At 41.3% G+C, this 20210-nt stretch overlaps 1 protein-coding gene across 1 annotated transcript in view; it reads left to right on the top strand.

Moving 5' to 3' along the window:
* MAP3K14 (mitogen-activated protein kinase kinase kinase 14) overlaps positions 1 to 20210 on the top strand; it is a 102590-nt gene that overhangs the window by 33529 nt on the left and 48851 nt on the right. Inside the window, exons 6-7 of the mRNA XM_063138468.1 lie at positions 11348 to 11485; positions 13339 to 13468. Coding sequence (XP_062994538.1) covers positions 11348 to 11485; positions 13339 to 13468 — 268 coding nt within the window. The remainder of the gene's footprint in view (positions 1 to 11347; positions 11486 to 13338; positions 13469 to 20210) is intronic.

The following is a 20210-nucleotide window of genomic DNA, read 5'->3' as shown; positions in this document are numbered from 1 at the left end:
ATTCACATGTTCAAGCTAGGGATGTTGTAGGAATCCACTTGGGCATGGAGGTTGGCAAGTTTTCACTGGCTTGGCCTCTCGAACACCCGCTTGCTCATCTGCAAGCTGGCCCGACTCAGCATGCAATGAGGCAAACCTGATTGTGGATTATTCACTATTTTACTCAATACTACCAATTAAAAGACATTGTGAAGGTATTCCAAATTTTCCTCCATAATGATTTTTGTGGTAAGTAAAAAATACAGATATATGAGGTACTTTAGTTCTTCATTGTGGTCTCTGTGCATCACACATATGGGCTCTGCACCTGCACGGAGCTTGTTTTGGGAAACTTCTAAAGCTGAGGCAAACGTTTTGGCAGGAACCCCTCCCCCACCGTCCACTGCGCATGCCTACGGGTTCCCACCATTCCCCTCAGTTCTCTTTTGACCACCTTGCTATCAAGACGTCTCGTTAGGAGCTTCTGCATTCTCTTTGAGAAAGTGATTGCCGAGTGCTTTTCTTGTATTTAGTGTAAATAGTTTAAAATTATATATATATAATATTTTTTATCTCCGTCAGACCCAGCATCTCGACCAGGCCGCATGGCCATTAAAGCACCAATTCCCCAAATGTGTGGAATATGGAAGTAAGCTCCCCTCAACCGATGGGACACTCTCTTTGCTTACTGTGCTTGGGGAGGCACATTTTGTCGAAACTTGTCATTTTTATATGGCCTTTACAAAACAGACGAAATGCCATAAAGCCTATCGCCTAAGTGCGCTCCTTTGACAAAAGGTGTTGGAGGCTGCGTATCAGTCTAAAAGTCCTACAAAAGCAACTAAGACTGATTCTGCCTGTTGAGTACCTCCTCTGGATTCTCAGGTGTCGACCCTAGCCATGAGTCACTCCCAATCTCCAACATCAGCCCGATCTCTGACTCTTGCCACATCGAAAAAGGCCAGAATGGTGAAAGCATCTGATGGACATAAAAAGAAAAAGAAAGACAAGTCTATGAAAACTTTGTCTTCAAAAACCGTGCCGTTACGAATCCTGCCTCCTCCTCCATTATTGGGATCCCCAATCATACAATTGTCTCCTTTGGTACCAACAGCACAAAATGTTCCATCGGTAACAAGGATGGAGAGAGTGCCCACGGTGTCGACGTTGGAAGGGGAAATAAGGGGCACATCCCCTTCAAAAATGGGAGTGATTCAAGAAGTCCAAGAGGCTCAAGATTATGACCTACGGGACCGAAGGAGAAATCACTCCCCACAGTCACTCGCATCACATTTTTGTGATTCTCAGGATCAAGCAAATTACACCAGGTCAACAGAAACTCGATACCCCAGCTTCCAGGACAGGGTCGGTGCCCCCTTGAATATCGTATCAGTATCCAGACTGGCATCATGGACCAACTCAATACAACGACCGATCTCAGTATTTTTCTGAATGCTTGTCACAATATCCGGCAGTCTCGCCTCAATACTGATCAGCTCCTTCAGCCTCGTTATCACGACCTCCTCTGGATGACAATGCTCACCATACAGAGCCATTGTTGACGTCGGTACTGAAACCGAGACCAATGCCACTGTCAGATGAACCCGCTAGGTCTCATCATTGACATCGAGAACCCTCAGCTAGGGACGCAACGGTGGCCAGTAACATATCTCAGCTGTGTGATTCAAGTACCAGCCCCGTTTTCGTGTGGGATCGTGTGGAAACTGAACCTAACAGGGACATAGAACAACAGTCAGGAAACAGAGAATCTGATTGACCTATGAGACCAACTTCTCTGTGTTTAGACAAAGATTACCAATCAGATACTTCTTATTCAACCATAGCCCTGTCTATACCGTCACCAGACCATGTTGCAACTACTCAAGAGGGGGCTTCTCCTTCGGAGGATACCTACCATTTCACTGACCAATATTTCAGATGGCCCAGTCCCTGGGTATTGAAACCCAGCAGCCACCGGAAAAGAGAAATGATCCAGTCTTCAATGCCGTATACACAGAGGCAGCAACTCCTGTCTTGATTCTGTTTCTCCCTACTTTGCTTCATACGGTAAAGCAGTCCTGGAAAGCCCCTGCAACTATGGGACCGAAATCAAGACGTTTGGAGGCAGTTTATAGGGTGCAAGAGAAGGATGCGGGGTTCCTTTTCACACACCCCAGATCCAATTCAATAATATTTGAGTCATTGCAAAGGAAAAGCCAAAAAATTCATGCTTCTCCTGCAGATAAAGAAGGGCGACGATTAGATTTTTTAGGTTGCTGAATCTATTCCTCTACGGCTTTGGGACTCAGAGTGGCAGGCTACCTTGCAATGATGTCCTGGTATCAACTTTTTTTATGGGAGAAAATGGACACACTATGTAATCACCTCCCGGAGGAACAAAAAGAACTCTCCAGGGTTTTTCAAACTGAGGCCCTACGCCTGTCCCATCAACAACTTAATACCACACGCCATCTAACATATTGTGGTGCCAAAGCTATGGTAGGAGCAATAGCCCTACGTTGCCATGCCTGCAGGACTTACTTCCGAAGCAAGGTCAAGAATTGAAGACCTTCCCTTTGATGGAGAGGGTCTTTTCAATTTGGGCACCAATGATACAATGGAGGCAATACAGAAGGCCAAATCAACAGCTAAGAAAATAGGATTGTCGCAACAGGTCCAGCAACTGATCAATCACCAATGTCGTTGGACGAGACTGCAACCATACTATAACCCTCACCAGTATATGGAATGTCCTTGCTGTAACCAACAACTTCGAAGGAAACAGCAAGGTTCCCGACAAAACCGTCAAAAACCTGACCGGGGCAAAAGCGGCACCTTTGACTTCTTCAACATTTCCTTGTCCCGGCAAAGAACTCAGCTTTTTGGAATCCTCCTTTCCATATTCCTCCCAAATTGGCAGTTCATCACAACCAACAGCTGGATCCTAGAAATCATCCAATTCGGGTACCTTATAGAATTCCAAGTCCTCCCTCCCCTCGGTACCATGAGCATAACTCCTCCATCAGAAACTTTAACAACAGAAACAACAAACCTCACAAAGGGTGCCATTCAGGTGTACATCCTTATTGGAAACAGGTTCTTTTCCTGTTACTTCACAGTACTGAAGGCAGATGGAGGACTTCAACCCATAATGGACTTAAGACGGCTGAACCGTTTTATGAAAACCAAGAGATTTCACATGACCACACTTGTGAGTCTTTTACTCCTTCTCTGCTGAGGAATCTGTTTCGTGTCCATAGACTTGAAGGACGCATACTTCCACATCACCATCAGAGATATTCACCAAAGGTATCTCAGGTTCATAGTCAGTACTGAAATGTTCCATTTCCAAGTACTACCTTTCGGTCTATCCACAGTCCCAAGAATTTTCACCAAATGCATGGCGGCTGTCTGTGCGTTCCGTCGTTTACATGGAATAGAGGTATACCCGTACCTTGCCGACTGGCTACTGGTAGCATCTTCAGGGGAAGGACTCATGATAGTGGTACGACTGACCATGAACCTCCTGGATTCCTTAGGTCTCAGAGTCAACACCGAAAAATCTTGTCTCGTACCATCTCAAGCGATTTCGTTTAGCGGAGCTATCCTCAGTGCCAATATGCAGAGGGTTTACCTTCCATGCAAAAGAGCACTCATGCTGTCAACACTAGCACACAAACTACGCCGCAATGGAAACACCACTGCATTCATGGTCAAGAAACTCTTAGGCCTAATGGCTTCTACCATCACTGTTGTCCGGTGGGCTCGTCTACATATGAAAACCCTTCAAAAGTGGTTCCTCAAAACCTTCGACCACAACTGCAATGCCCATACCTTTCGACTCACCATTCCAAAGAGAGTTCAAAACAACCTAAAACAGTAGACAACTATGGACACCTTGCTGCACGGCATGCCCTTTTCGCCTACACCAACGTCAAGAATGCTAGTCATGGACGCATTCCTCCTTGGTTGGGGCGTCCATTGCAGTTCCTTTCGAGCCCAAGATGTTTGGACACAATCCAAAAAGTGGCTCCATATCAACTTCCTAAAATTATCTGTGGTAGAGGTGACCACATTACACTAGTTTTAAAATCTCTTCACTGGCTGCCGATTAGTTTCTGGGCGAAGTACAAAGTGTTGGTTATTACCTTTAAAGCCCTACATGGTTTGGGTCCAGGCTACCTGCAGGATCGCCTTCTCCCATACAATCCACCCCACACACTGGGAAGAATCTACTTCAGCTAGCAAAAACTAGATTAACAACTGTTAACCAGAGGACCTTTTCTTCTGCTGCCCCCAGATTGTGGAATGACCTGCCAGAGGAGATTCGTCAACTTGACAGTCTTTTAGAGTTTAAAAAAGCAATAAAGACTGATCTATTCCAGCAGGCCTATCCAGTGAAATTTTAGAATGTTTTAAGGACATTTTAAAGATGTTTTAATCATGTGTGGTATGTTTTTAATAACTTTTTAATGTGTATCTTATGTTTTTATACTGTTTATTTTATACTTTGAATGTTTTTAGTTTTTGTGAACCCCCCAGGGAGCTTTCGGCTATTGGGCGGTCTAAAAATACAAATAATAATAATAATAATATATCTAGCCCTGCGTTCGTTTGAGACCTACCTAACGGGCCATCATGTCAGAGTACTTACGGACAATATGGCATTACTCTGGTACTTCAACAAGGAGGGAGGAACTCATTCCTTGACACTCATGCAAAAAAAGTTGCATTTTTTAAAGAGGATTAAGAGATTTTTCTTTGGGCAATAGAAAAGGACATTCTACTATCTGCCCTCCATATCGCTGGCAAGGACAACCGTCTGGCAGATTCCCTGAGCAGACATCTCTTCACATCTCACGAATGGGAACTCAATCGACATGTCCTGTCTTGAGTCTTCAAGTTATGGGGATCTCCTCAGGTTGATCTATTTGCAACTGCTCGCAACAATGTATGCGCTCAATACTGCTCGAGAGTGGGCATAAGACACCTATCGTTGGGGGACGCTTTTCAAATATGCTGGAATGAGACGATATTCTACCTCTTTCCACCATTCCCGCTCACCCCCAAGTCGTTGCAAAAGATCTTGCACAATCGGATGAACTGCATAATAGTGACATCAACACTGGTTCACCCTACTTAAGACACTGTGCAACAACCAGTTTCTTTGATTACCAACCTACCCAACATTACTGACCATGGATCCGAGGCAACACTTGTCACCTCGATCCCCACACACTCAATCTGACTGCGTGGAGGATAGAACTGTAATAGGAGAGTTTGATGGCTCTATCACTGCCATCTTGCTTGTGGCTCGGAAGCCAATGACTCAGAAGTCATATGACGCAAAGTGGAATCCCCCCCCATGTATGTCAAGTCCAAGGGCAGCCAACCTTCAACAGCATTGCTGTCATTTATACTATCCTATTTACAATCCCTCTATGATAAGGGGCTTAAATTGTCTTCTATAAAGGTTTATTTAGCAGCTATTGCAGTCCTATTCGGGGTTTCTCCCTGTTTACCCATCCAATAATGTGGCAATTTCTACGGGGACTGAAAAACCTCACTCCCACAGTAAGGTTGGTAACCCTATCTTGGAGCTTATCAGTTGTATTACAGTCCTTAACAACAAAACCTTTTGAATATATCACAACCTCCGATATTACACTATTATTGTGGAAAGTTGCTTTCTTGGTGGCGATAACCTCTGCCCGGAGAGCAAGTGATCTAGCCGCTCTATGGGTTGATGAGCCGTATCTTGTCTTTCATAAAGAAAAGGTCGTCCTTCGCCCAGATGTGTCCTTACCGAAGGTTGTTTCCAATTTCCCTATGGCTCAGATATCGTTCTACCAGCCTTTTTACCATCACCCTCCGTGCCTGTCGAGACCAAACTACATTTATTAGATGTAAGAAGGGCCATACTTTTCTATAAAGCTAGAACCGAGCCCTTCCGCAAAACCAAGAGACTTTTTGTCTGCTATGGTGGTCCAAAGAAAGGATTCCTCGTGTCGACACAGCGTTTAGGGGCCTGGATCGTCAGCACCATTACGTTAGCTTACGGGATTGCGGGTCTGACAATTGAACATGGTGTCAGATCTCATTCAACTCAGGCCATCTCCACATCAACAGCATTTCTGAGAGGAGTATCCATATCGTCCAGGAGCCAGAGCAGGATTTATTTACCCCACCGAGTGCAAAAGCTTAGTGAATATTTTTTTTGTTTATATATATGACATAAGTGTCTCAGAAAAGTGAGTCTTACAAAATTCCAGTGGTGGTGGGCTGCGTGATGACATCATCAACATGGCTGCCACACCATTATGTAGTTGCCACACTTGAATATGCATAACTTCTTACCCGTTTATGTTACAGAGATGATTTTTTTCCTGAAATGTTTCAAATTTAATTACAAATATTTTTTGTAATTACACATTTTTGTTAACTCCATTAGTTTTGGGGATAATTTCATTTTAATGTATAAAATCAGTGTTCACATTGGTTATGTGTGACGTTTAACCATGATTTACTCAAAAACTATACAACTTTTGAAAGAATACTCAATAACAAAAAAGTTGCATTTTTTAAAGAGGATTAAGAAAATGTATAATAACATGGGGTTTACCCCAACACTTACGGAATTATGAGTGATATCTCGTTATACGTCCACTTTCTCAGGATTGTATGATTTCATGTCCATGTTCATAGTTTTTTATACTTTGATAGCCATAAGTGTCAAACACCAGGTGCACTTCCTTAGCTGGTGTACTACTAGTAATGTGCTCCAGTAATTTACGTGCAAGAGCTCTGTAAGTTTCCAGGAACTTCAAAGTGTGCAACACAAACATTGCATCATATACAGCCACATCTATGTGAAGTTGACCTGCAGTTATATCATGCTCCTCATCTAAATTCTGGTACTTTTCTAGCCTGTGTATCAACTTACTTTTGTCTGTTTTATTTATTGATCCATCACTCTGAGCAAGAAAGAATGGCACAGTAGTTAGAGGATACTCAATGACTTTTTTCACATCACATTTTTGAACAGCTGTCATATGAATTACTTTACCAAAAGCATCTAAAGTGCATTTGGCAACCTCTAGTTTCTTTCGTTCGGTTTTCAGGTTACTTGATGCAATAGAAGATGCAGTTTGGGGCATTGGCTTTTCAACATTCTTTGGATCTTGCACATACATTTTTTTTTAACTTTTCAGCAGCTTCTTGCCCTTTAGGGTAAAATGAAAGAAGATCCAGTGTGACTTTTTCATTGATTGTCTGTCCAGTTGAAGTGTTCCTTAGAGGCGCCGGAGGATCCAAGTCTTGAAATGGGTTTTAAAAACTATTCAGGGTTGAAATTATTGTTTCAATATCTCTGTGATCATTTTCAATGCGTCCTTGTTGCAAATCATGCTATGAATCTGGAGCTTTTGTAATTCCACTGCTTTCAAGTAAGCTGCTCACTATCTCCCTTTTCAATGGTCTTGTAATCATCCATCGGGCTCTAGCAGTTTCTGAGTTTGCAAATGCCGTGATGCTTGTGAACCTTGAAGCAGCATCAGCATTTACAATCTGCTCTAGTGCCATGTCAACTGGTACCCTAGAGAATGAGTTACTAGAGCACTTTATGCCTAGACCGCCTTGAGAAAGTGCATATATGACTTCAGCGGATTTGGTTACTAGGTTGAGAAGTTTCAGGAGGTACACCGTCATCCATCGAGCATAGTTCAGCCTCTTGCCTGAAAAAAAAGCTGGAATCATTTTCTCCATGGCATCCATATACATTTCAAGGTTACTTGTCCTATAGGCTCTGCTGAAGAATTTGTAGATGTTAATTAGATCAATGTACTGTTGATAGAACTGAGCTGTTTTTCTGTGAAATCCTGATCTTGTTTTCCCTTTGAATTCATTGAACTCATCATACACTTGCTTTATATTTGAGCTTTCAATAAACATTCCCAAAATATCTTGAGAAAGGTCATCATTTAGTTTTTTCACCTGATCTTGAAGTTCTCCTAATGTACTGTTTTGTAGTTGTTTTGTAAACTTCTAGAAAAGGCAGCTTTCAAGAGACAGGAAACACAAGATGTGTACTCATTTGCATCTGTTGCATTGCTTTCCTCCGAGAAATCCTTGTATTGAACCAGATGCCAGAATTTCACTCCCTGAAAGAATATGTTCAATACCTGAACCTTCAAGAGAGTATCCAACAGCTCCAAAGTAGGCTAACTATGTGGAATGATCCAAAGCAAATGAAGGGATTGTGAGTTCTTTCTTGATTTTGGATCATGATTGCAGGCTTAGCTACAGGCAGATCGTAATGAACCAAAATTAAAGAATCACCACACTCAGCAGCTACTTGCTGTGATATCTTCATAGTGAAGTAAGATAAAGTCTATTTATGAAGAAAACAACACCTAAGATCCAGTCTAAGGCATTCTCCAAAGTTAAAGGGATTGACCCAACAATGCTGCCTCCATCTAATTAAAAGAAGCAATTCATGTCATGGCTGTGGAAATGAGCAGATTGTAGAAAACCTGACAACGTCCTTGATCCTGGTAAACACTGCTGGTACTTGGAAAATGGCAGGTACCACATAAAATGGTACGATGGTCCAACACTCCCTGAAAATCTTGGAACGGCCACAGAAGAGGACAGTGAAAAAGAAGATGAGGAAAGTGATTTTGACAGTGATGATAGCAGTTCCAATGAAAGTGAAGAGGACATCTAATGAAATTTATTTGTTAACCCTTCTCACATAACATAGTTTTTATTTTGTAAATTGTAAATTTTTGCTGAAGATTTTAAAAACATTGCTTAAAACAATTCAACCTAATAAATTGTCTTTTTAAATATTTCATCATACTTGTCCTGTTTGAAATTTTGTAAAAAAAACTTTTGAACATGTTCAACTGTAAAAATCATGGTTGAACATGTTCAAAATGATCTGTGCATCAGATCGAGAGATATTCAGGGTGGATGCTTTTGAAATGAAAGCCCTGTACGATAAACGGTAAAATCATACAATCCTGAGAAAGTGGACGTATAACGAGATATCACTCATAATTCCGTAAGAGTTGGGGTAAACCCCATGTTATTATACATTTTCTTAATCTTTAAAAAATGCAACTTTTTTGTTATTGAGTATTCTTTCAAAAGTTGTATAGTTTTTGAGTAAATCATGGTTAAACGTCATACATAACCAATGTGAACACTGATTTTATACTTTCAAATAAAATTATCTCCAAAACTAATGGAGTTAACAAGAATGTGTAATTACAAAAGAATATTTGTCATTAAATTTGAATCATTTCAGGAAAAAAATCATCTCTGTAACATAAACGGGTGAGAAGTTATGCATATTCAAATGTGGCAACTACATAATAGTGTGGTAGCCATGTTGATGATGTCATCACGCAGCCTCCCACCACTGGAATTTTGTAAGACTCACTTTTCTGAGACACTTATGTCATATATAAACAAAAAATATTCACTAAGCTTTTGCACTCGGTGGGGTAAATAAAACCTTCCTGGCTCTTGGACTAATATCAACATCTGTAAGGCAGTGACATGGGGCCAGCCTTCGACTCTTATTACACACTACCAACTGGACGTCCGTGAGAGAGCTGATTGTTCCTTTGGGCAGGCTGTCCTGTCATTGATTCTACATTAAGTGTGTTGCATGTGGTGTGGTGGGCTCCGTGGAGTTTTCTGTTGCATTGAGTTGACTTTTCCCACTGGCTACAGAGTTCTCTGGAAAGAGCAGTGAAAGGAGGGAGTGCCGCTCTAGGAGAGCCGTTGAGATTGGGTTTTTTGTCACAGCAATGGCTGATGGGATACCATCGGGAGGACCTGGGGAGGAGCGAGGATGGATGCTGTGATGGATTTTACTCAACTCTGCTGTACCTCATAGTCATACAACAGTGGTTTTAGAACATGTGTGGGGAGTGCTTCCTAAAAATTCAGCTGTTGAATATTTATATACTGCTGAATATAATAAAATTTTCTCAACAGTTCACAACATTAAAATACAACATTAAAACACAGCATTAAAACACTTCCAAATAAAAGAGCAGTAAAGTGGAGGAGTAAGATGGAATAGAATAATTAAATTACTTAAGGGTCAGGAAAAGCCTGAACGAGCAGTTGTGTCTTCAGAAGGTGTTTAAATGATGCCACTTTTTCTGCCTCCTGAATTACACAAGGGAGGGTTTTTCTAAATGGTGGGTGCCACTACAGACAAACCTCATAGTCTGGGTATTTCGTGGTGACGTTCTGTCAATTTTGGAATGACCAGCAAGGCTTCCTCTGCTTATCTTAGTCACCTGGATATGTATAAAGGAAGGTGGTCTGCTAGGTATTCTGGTCCCACGTTCATAACCTTGTACATGGCTCAGTAGCTAATAGGCAGCCAGTGCAGTTCTTGTCAGACTTCGTAGGCGTATTTGAAATTATTTCCCACCCAGTTGAAGATAAGCTCTTTGATTTCCTTCTGTTCTGCTTTTTGAACAATGAGCTTGTGAGGTCACCTCACGCTATTTGCTCTAGAGGTACCATTCTGCAGTGCATCTAGTTTTCCTGTTTGTAGTGCACATGGGCTAGACAAATGTAGCTTTGTAGACAATTTGAAGGGAGGGAAGGGCCAGGAGAGGGTTGGGGTTGCATTGGAGGAGTCCTGTGAGTGTTTGCTGTTGCCCTCCCTCCCTCCCTCCCCAGCAGCTGCAAGCAACCTGTCCTCTTTCCCCAGGTATTTAAGCCTTCAACATCCTGTAGGCGCGAGCAGAAGCTGCTACCTAGAGGTCTACGGACAGTTGAAGTAATGATCTACAATACTCAGACACCTGGAGGTTCAGTGTTCTTTGGATGCTGCTAGAGAAGCTCCCCCACATATCAAACGTCTCAGGGTGTACAGAGGAGGGGGAAGAACCAAAACAAGAACTAAGGGAACTAGGGATCAAAAGAACCACTGCCATTCAGATGTAATAGCAAAAGGAATTACCAGAAAGACATTGGCCATTGATTATTGGTGGTCTTACCTTTACAGGCAGGAGACTAGACTAGATGGCCTTTGGCCCTTACCAATACAAATTATATGTATTCAAACAACCACTCTAAACCATTCTGAAATGGACCTCCTCCCCTGATTATTTTATATTCTATAAAATTAACATGCAGCATGATAATGGCAGGAGGTTGATCAAGTCATTGCCTTTACACCACTCATTTGGTATGAATACAAAGTATGTAATCACTCCTCTCCTGCATATAATGAGGTGTTGTGTTTAAAAGAAGTTTCTAGTCTTTGTGATGGTAGAGAAAAAAATCTGTAAAATTATTTCAATTAAATAGAAAACTCTGTCTCACTAATCTTCAGAAACTTAAAGCAGTGGATTATGAGTACCGTGAAGACGTTCATTGGATGAAATGTCAAGGCTTGCTTGGCACAGGATCATTTGGGGAAGTGTACAAAATGGAGGACAAACAGACGGGTTTTCAGTGTGCAGCCAAAAAGGTATGCAAATGTTTTGAGCCCAAGTGTATCTAAGGCAAGGGAAAGAGAAATAAAAATGGGGAAATGAAAGCTTCCCTTTTCATTGGAACTGCTGAGGATTGGAGCAGCGGCTGCTCAGACTCTTTGCTATAGCTTACGTGTTGCTGATCTCAAGGTCAAGCCAGAACATGTAACCATGAATACCCCAAACAGTGGACTCTTCTGCCATGTGTGGGCGTTATGTATAGCAAGCTAGGTTGGTAGAATAAATCTTGTACAAAGTCCAAAATAATGGTCTGTGGGGGACGATATAATTTTCTCTCTCCTGAAGGCAACTGGTGGCATGGATAATATATAAAATTGTAAGAGTATTAAATAATAGCAGAGTAATCTTTAATCTGATAATAGAAACAGTATTTTCTTGCAAAATGGGATTGGGAGCAGGTTGTGGGAGAACTCTTCCAGTAACTTGATTGTGCCACCTCATATAATACCTATGTGACTTAATATCATCAGTGTTAGCTGATTTATTTGTTTCCAGCCCTTTCTTCAGCACACATGGTGTTTGGGTGGCCTTCCATCCAAATATTGTCCAGACCTAAGGCAGTTTAGCTTCAACTATGGAACTGTATCAGGAATCTTCAGCTATGATCATTTTTGTTGGTATTTTCCTCAGGAGAACTGTAGGGAGCTAAGTAGATCGCTTGGGGAGTTCAGATTACAGAATTGTATTTCTCTGATGTGCCTATATTTGGAGGCACTTCCTGTAGACTGGAATTGCCAAACTCTTCCAAGATATATTCTTCCATGTTCTGAGTTCTCCTCCTGTTCTTCCAGTCTCGTGTTCTGATACAAATTCACTCCAACTATTATGTAGCAGCAAGCAAACAAGTGATTCATATTGTCATTCTTGTTATCAGCAGACTCTGTACTTGTCCAAACGAAATATCATCTGCTTTCTTTTTAGCTTTTCTTTTAGACATAGCCATGGTAAATAATAATAATAATAAAAAGGTCCCACATAGGCTATATTTCTGAGGTGAAGGAAATTGGTCATCTAATATTGCCTCAAGTTAGCTTGCTCCACTGAACTTCCTTGTAGCCATCATCTTCGTGGCTCAGGACAATTCATTATTTACTGGAGGCCTACAAAACTGATTTGGAGGGCTAGTTTAAATCAGTGTGTGCAATCCTCCCCACCATTGCCTCCCTGGTCTTCCATCTTCCAAGGCTTCCATTCCCTGCCAATAGCTCATAGCCCTTCCTTTTCCTAGGCTCCTACAGAGTTTCCTAGGCTCCCCACTTGCTTTTTGACCCCTTCTTTCTTTAGCTCTGTGCCTCCACTACCCACCACTGTTATTTCAAATCCCTTCTTTTCAGTCCATTATCAGCTTGTTTCTGCTTCCTTGAGTCACCTTGACTCTCTCCCAACCAGCTTCTTTCCCGTTTCACTTTTTTCTTCCCACCTTGTCTTTTAAGCCCTTGGTGAGCATTTTGTTTATAGCCTCGCCCCTCACCCACTATGGGCCATTCTCTGCATTTTCTTTCAGTCTTTTCCTCCAGCCTCTGACTCTTCCGTCTATTCTTCACTTAGTTTCTGTTTCTTAGCTGCTTTCTTCAGGGCTCTCTGTCTCTTGGCTTCTTTGAAGTCTGTTTCCTTCTCAATTTGCTAATCCTCCACTTCCCTACTGGTCCACACAGTTTCTCCTGTGTTTGGGCCCTGTGAGTGGGTTTTTTCTTATCTTTTCTTATTGGGCTAGAATGATGATGCTTTTTGAGGCTTCTGATTCTATGTAAAAGCCATTGTTTCTCTTCTAAGCCAAGGAGAACCTTTATATTGATTGAACCATGTTGCCTTACTCCACTTTCTCCAGGTGCAAGTCAAACACTTCCGTGCCGAGGAGTTAACAACATGCACTGATGTGATGCATGCCAAAGTCCTCCCATTATATGGAGCAGTGAAGGAAGGCCTGTGGGTTACTATCTTTATGAAGCTAATGGAAGGTATGTCAAGGATAAGAGAGAGTGGTATGAGTATTAGTAGTCCACTAATCATTGAGGAGGAGCAACAATTATTAATAGAGTACTGCATGTGCAAAGTAACATGGCCTGATTTGGAAATAAAGTGGGTGACCAGATGAGCAGCTAAGCAAGGTTATGATTCAGCTGACTTGAGGTCTGTTGTGGCTTCTAAGTAACTTCTTAGGGGACTACTAAATATCAAAATGTCTGATGTGTGATCGATCCTCACCGTGCTGACAATGCTTAAATCTAGCTGAAGGCCCATCAAATTTGATGAGAAGTCTGAGTCCTTTCCTCAAACTTTACTTTTCCTTCCTCACTTTCCACCCTCCTGCCCATCACTGAAACTCAAGCAGAACAAGAGGCAGGGCTAGGCCTTCTTATCCAACCCTGGCATTGCCTCGGTTTGATACAAACCAAACATGGACTTGAGGGCCGGTAGACAAGCTGAGGGGCACTCACACCTCCCATGCCAGAAGCTGAGGATGGCTGCTTCCTCCCACCATTGCCAGCTTCCAAAACACCACTCTTCTGCTCTACCAACTCTATAGGAGATGAAAACCATGTCAGCTCCTATGTGCCAAGTCAGCCCCTACTGGCATACGTGGAATTCATTTTCTGGTCACACTCAAGTGCAATGAAATGTTGGCAATTCCCTTTTATGTACATAGGTACTGTAAGTAGTACTACATGTTGTATCAGTAAACCAAGCTACCTTTCTTGACCTTAGAAATCAGCTGCCTTTCATTAGCTGTCAGTTTATTTTACATTACATTTTAGCTCCTAAAATCCAAGCTGACCTCTCCACTTTACTTTGAATTTTAGGCGATAATATGTAATGGAAGATTTGAATTTGGAATTTAAGATCGATACTTGGAAATTAGTAGAGCAAGAGCTGAATATTCACCTTTTGCTTCTTTAAAGCAGGCCTTCTTGCCATGCTTTGGGCTTCCCAGAGGGATCTGGTTAGCCACTGTGGAGAAACAATATGCTGGACTACATAGGCCTTTGCCCTGATCTGTCAGGGCTGTTCTTATCACAGTCAGAATGTATGCCTGTTGCAACCTGCCCTGCAGGGATGGGCCCTGTCACAGGGAACTTTGGTGGCAAATGCTCTGATGTATAGTACAAAGTGAATGACAGTTCTCATGTCCAACTCTCTCGCTCTAATCCCAGGAGAAGTGAAAGGGATCATCTCTGTTATGGTGCACTTGTGGGATGCTCTGTATAGTGCAGGGCCACATGGAAGGCCCCCTGCCCTCCTGAGCTTGCAAGTGGCGAGGGCCCCCACTGCTCTTCTTCCTCTCTCCATCAATCAAGAGCCACCACTGTTGCAGCTGCTGCTGCAACTTCCTCCTTCTTCTTCGTGGTCTCTGTGCGTCACACTATGGTTTCTTCTCAACATTGTATGGCCCTTAAGGCCCCGTTCAGAAAGTGTGTCCCCTGTGGCACTAAGCTTCCCGCAGCGGACGACCACTCCCTTTGTGTCCTCTGCCTCTGGGAGGCCCATGTTGTAGAAGCTTGTCACCATTGCCAGGCTTTCTCTAAACAAACCCGAAGACATAGATCTGATCGTCTAAAAGTGGAATTGTGGAAGAAAACGCTCCTATCTGTGGACACACCTATTCCTAGAGAACCACTAATGGCCGCCTCCTCCGTATCGATACCGAAAGCTTCGACATCTACAGCTCCCTCGGTATCGACGGCGCATCCTGAGCCATCTCGCTCGCTTACAATGTCGACAGCGAAAAAGCTCTCCAAGAAGGCAAAAAAGCCGAGGTCTCCTCCTGACTCCCAGCCTAAAAAGAAAAAGAAGCGCCCACTTACATCGCGGGGTTTGTCGGCAGCACCACACCCGCTGCCAGTAAACGAGGGTTCAAACCTGGTAGAACGCCCGGCCATTGAACTCCTCTCGACTGCATCGGAGGGTGAAATCAGAGACCCCTCGTCTCCAGCTCAGATGCCATTACCATCCCCTCCTCCCAGGAGGGCATCTAGCACTGCAACTTTAGCCCGACCGTCCTCAACCGACCAGGGCCATACGCAACTCTCTCCCCAATGCCCTACGCCCGATAGGGAATGCTCAAGACCGACAGACGCAGGGATAACGCAGCCCTCCTCTGAATCTTATCATCGACGCCAACATTCTCCAAGACCACCTTCGAGGTCTCGCTCCTCGTCACCATACAGAGAGCATTACCCCCACTATTATTATGGCAATTTTTTAGGTCGATCTAGATCACCTCCCCACGATTGGGACCGACATTCAGAATATCGCTATGCCAGAGACTACCCACACTATGATAGGGATCCATACCCTGATTCCTATCTAGATAGACACAGACCTCACCCTCCGCCTCGTCAGGAGTTATCCTTACCTCTTACACCTACCTGCTCTATCTCGCTACCACCACAATCGCAAGAAGAAGCATATCCTGCGCTACCGACTGGGCATGTCTCTCAAGAAGGCTATGAATCAGACTCATCATCTGCATCAACCCTCCCACCATCTCTACCATCACCAGATGACGAAGTTGGTACAAAAGATCGCCTCTCCCCATCGGAAGACATGGGTTCATTTGCAGAACAAATCCTCTACATGGCTACTGCCCTAGGGGTAGATGCTCAACAACATCAGGAGCAAATACAGGACCCTTTCTTTGATGCTGTATACTCAGAGGCATCGACACCAAAATTCTGGAGCAGATTATAAAGAAGTCAATCTGTAAACACCTTGAAATCAATGCAGTGATTACTAGAAGCCAACATGGATTTGTCAGGAACAAATCCTGTCAGACTAATTTGATCTCATTTTTTGATAGGATAACCTCCCTTGTGGACTGTGGGAATGCTGTGGACGTCATAGATCTTGACTTCAGCAAAGCTTTTGACAAAGTACCACATGATATTCTGATTAACAAACTAGCTAAAAGTGGGCTAGATGGAACAACTATTAGGTGGATCCACAGTTGGCTACAGAATCGGACTCAAAGAGGACTTATCAATGGAACCATCTCAAACTGGGGAGAGGCAACGAGTGGGGTGCCGCAGGGCTCAGTCCTGGGCCCAGTGCTCTTCAACATTTTTATTAATGATTTGGACGAGGAGGTGCAGGGAACGCTGATCAAATTTGCAGATGACACCAAATTGGGTGGGATAGCTAATACCCTGGAAGACAGAAACAAACTTCAAAGTGATCTTGATAGGCTGGAGTGCTGGGCTGAAAACAACAGAATGAAATTTAATAGGGACAAATGCCAAGTTCTACATTTAGGGAATAGAAACCAAATGCACAGTTACAAGATGGGGGACACTTGGCTCAGCAATACTACAAACGAGAAAGATCTTGGAATTGTTGTAGATCACAAGCTGAATATGAGCCAACAGTGCGATATGGCTGCAAGAAAGGCCAATGCTATTTTGGGCTGCATTAATAGAAGTATAGCTTCCAAATCACGTGAGGTACTGGTTCCTCTCTATTCGGCCCTGGTTAGGCCTCATCTAGAGTATTGCGTCCAGTTCTGGTCTCCACAATTCTTTTCTTTTTTAAAATTTTATTTACCACAAATTAAAACATCTTACAAAAAAGAAACAACAACACAACATACTACATACATTTTGAATAAATGTTGAATACATATATATCGAGTAAATATTAACTATAACCTATCCTATCATACAATATAATCATTCTTAACATATAAGTGCACCCCCCACCTCGGGATCTATTCCTGCTTCCAAAATCTCATGCTTTCTTCCGCTGGCGGTTTCCCACTTCCCTTAGAAAACACAAATATTAGGAACTGTTTCTAAATTCCTTCAAACTCATTTATTTTAGTTATACGTTTCCTCCAGTTAATATTACAAGTCAATTTATCATTAATAGCTATATCCCAAACTTCTCTATACAATTCTTCAGTAGAATATTCCCCCTGAATCTTCCAGTTCCTAGCTACCATCAATCGTGCTGCAGTCAGCAAACTCGATATCAATTCTTTAATTTCTTTCCCACATTTTAAGTCTTCAAATAGTGACAGTAATGCAATTTTTGGTGTTTGTTCTATTTTCATTCCCACTATTTCTTCAATTTCAAGAAACACCATCTTCCATAATCTTTGTACATATTTGCATTCCCACCACATATGTAAATACGTTCCTTTTCCCCCACAACCTCTCCAACAATTTGCTGAATGCTGATTATTTATCTTATTCAATCTAATCGGGGTTAGGTACCACTTCCACAAAATTTTAAAGTAATTCTCTTTTATTCTCACTGACATACTTCTCAACACTCTTTCTTTCCACAGTCCCTCCCAGCTCTGTCGCCCTGTTTGTACCTTCAAATCTGTCTCCCATACCATTTTTCCTGAACTATCCATTAGCCCTTTTTCTAACAATATTTTATATATTTCGCTCATTAACCCTTTTAAGACTAAACTTCCTCCTTTACATTTTTCCTTTTTAACTATTAACTCCTCAAACTTCGTCATTTCTCTACAAACTCTATTTTCTTTAATCCACTTTTTATTCCACTGTTCTAATTGCCTGTACTCTAACCAAGATAATTTTTTCTCCTTTAACAGCTCTTCCATATCTTCTCTTGTATTTATATCTCTTAACCAATCCTTTAATTTCATTTTATTTTTCTCTTTTAATATTTTACTTAATCTACCCTTCAGTTCCTCTGGGAAATTCTTTAACATTATTACCGGTGACAAGGGAGAGTTGCTCGGAAGCAGCTTCCCTTTAACTTTTCTCCAAATTTCCCATTGAGACCTCAGGAGTGGATTATCTATACTTTCAACCCACTTTCTCCCTCCTTCCTTAAAAAAAACATTTTCCAAACTCATCTCTACATTACAAGTAATTTTATCCTCCATCCAATCTAAATCTCCTACTCCTATAATTGCTTCTACAATATGTCTTAACCTGTTTGCTACATAGTATAATTTTATATTTGGGAGACCCAATCCTCCCTTTTTTTGGCTTAAATACCATTTATTCTTATTTACCCTCGCTTTCTTATCTCCGTTACAATATTTGTTAATAATATTTTGCCAACTTTTTATCTCAACTTCTGAAATTTTTATTGGTAACATCCTAAACACAAAATTAATCTTTGCTAAAATCTTCATTTTTATTAATGCTATTCTTCCAAACCAGGATAAATTTAGTCTTTTATATTTTTCCAATTTTTCTAATACCTCTTTTTTTAACCTCGTTAAGTTCTCCTTTTCTAAATTATCTAAATTTTTTGTAATTTTAATTCCCAAATATCTAATGTGTTCCTTAACTCTCATTTCTATTCCCTTTCGTTCCCATTCCTTTTCTTCCTTCTTAGTGTAATTAAACAAAATCATCTCTGATTTGGACCAATTTATTCTTAATCCAGTAGCTTCTTCAAATTCTCTCAATTGTTGTTTAATTCTATCTATTTTTCTTATTGGATTCTTAATAGTCAATAGGGTGTCATCCGCAAACATATTCAATTTTATTTTCCTTACATCTCCAATTCCTTCTATCTCTCCATCATCTCTTGTTGCGTTCGCCAATACTTCCATAACCATTACAAACAGGACCGGCGAGAGCGGACATCCTTGTCTTGTACCTCTGGCTAGTCGTATCTTTTCAGTGAGTCCATTGTTTACCACCACTACAGCTGTATTTTGGGAATATAACTGTTCTATTGTAGTTTTAAATTTATTTCCAAATCCCATTTTATCTAAAATAATCTTTACTGACTGCCAGCTCACACAATCAAAAGCCTTAAAAATATCCAATGCCAAAATTCCTGCCTTGATCTTAGATTTTTTTATCGCGTGTATTACATTTAAAACTCTTCCCTGTAAACTATGCATCTGTCTCCCCGCCACAAATCCACATTGATCTTCTCCTATATATTCTGATATAAATTTATTTAACCGTTTCGCCAAAATAGATGGAAATTTTTAGCATCTTGATTTATTAATGAAATAGGTCTATATGAATCAGGGGTAGTCAAATCTTTGTCTGGTTTTGGAATTAATATTATCAATGAGTGTTCCCATGATTCTGGTATCTTCTCTCCTTGTAATATAGCGTTGTACAGTTTCAATAATTTCGGAACTAAAAACTCCTTAAAAACCTTATAGTATTCTGATCCTAAACCATCTGCTCCCGGTGATTTACCCACTTTCAAATTATCAATTACCTTCTCCATTTGTACTATTTTTATTCCCTTCTTTATATACCTTCCTATATAGTCCTCCAACTTCTTTTTTTGAATTTCTTTACCCTTATATAATTCCTGATAAAATTTCTGAATTTTTTTTATTTTATCCTTCATTGAATGACAATAATTCCCTTGATTATCCTTCAATGCTCCTATCCCATTTCTCGCTTTTTCCTTTTGTGTGAGTCTGGCAAGCAATCTAGAATTCTTATTACTATTTTCAAAATACTCCCTTTTCATATACATTAAATTTTTTTGAACTTCCTCTAAATTTAAATTTTCTAATTGTTTCTTCTTAGCTTGTATTTCTATTAATTTATATTTATTTTTACCCTGCCAATATTCTTCCTCCAAACTCCTAATTTCTATTTCTAACTTCTCCTGCTCTGCATGCTGTTGTCTTTTTAAGTTACACATTTCTCTAATACAGATTCCTCTTACTACAGCCTTCATGGTGTCCCAAATGACTGACCCAGCTGTTCCTCCCTTTTCATTAATTTCCCAGGACTCTGA

This window comes from Elgaria multicarinata, chromosome 11 (genome assembly GCF_023053635.1).
Source record: "Elgaria multicarinata webbii isolate HBS135686 ecotype San Diego chromosome 11, rElgMul1.1.pri, whole genome shotgun sequence".
In the NCBI taxonomy this organism is placed as follows: Eukaryota; Metazoa; Chordata; class Lepidosauria; order Squamata; family Anguidae; genus Elgaria; species Elgaria multicarinata.
Note: the sequence above shows the minus strand (reverse complement) of the source record. Positions and strands in the feature narration are given on the sequence as shown.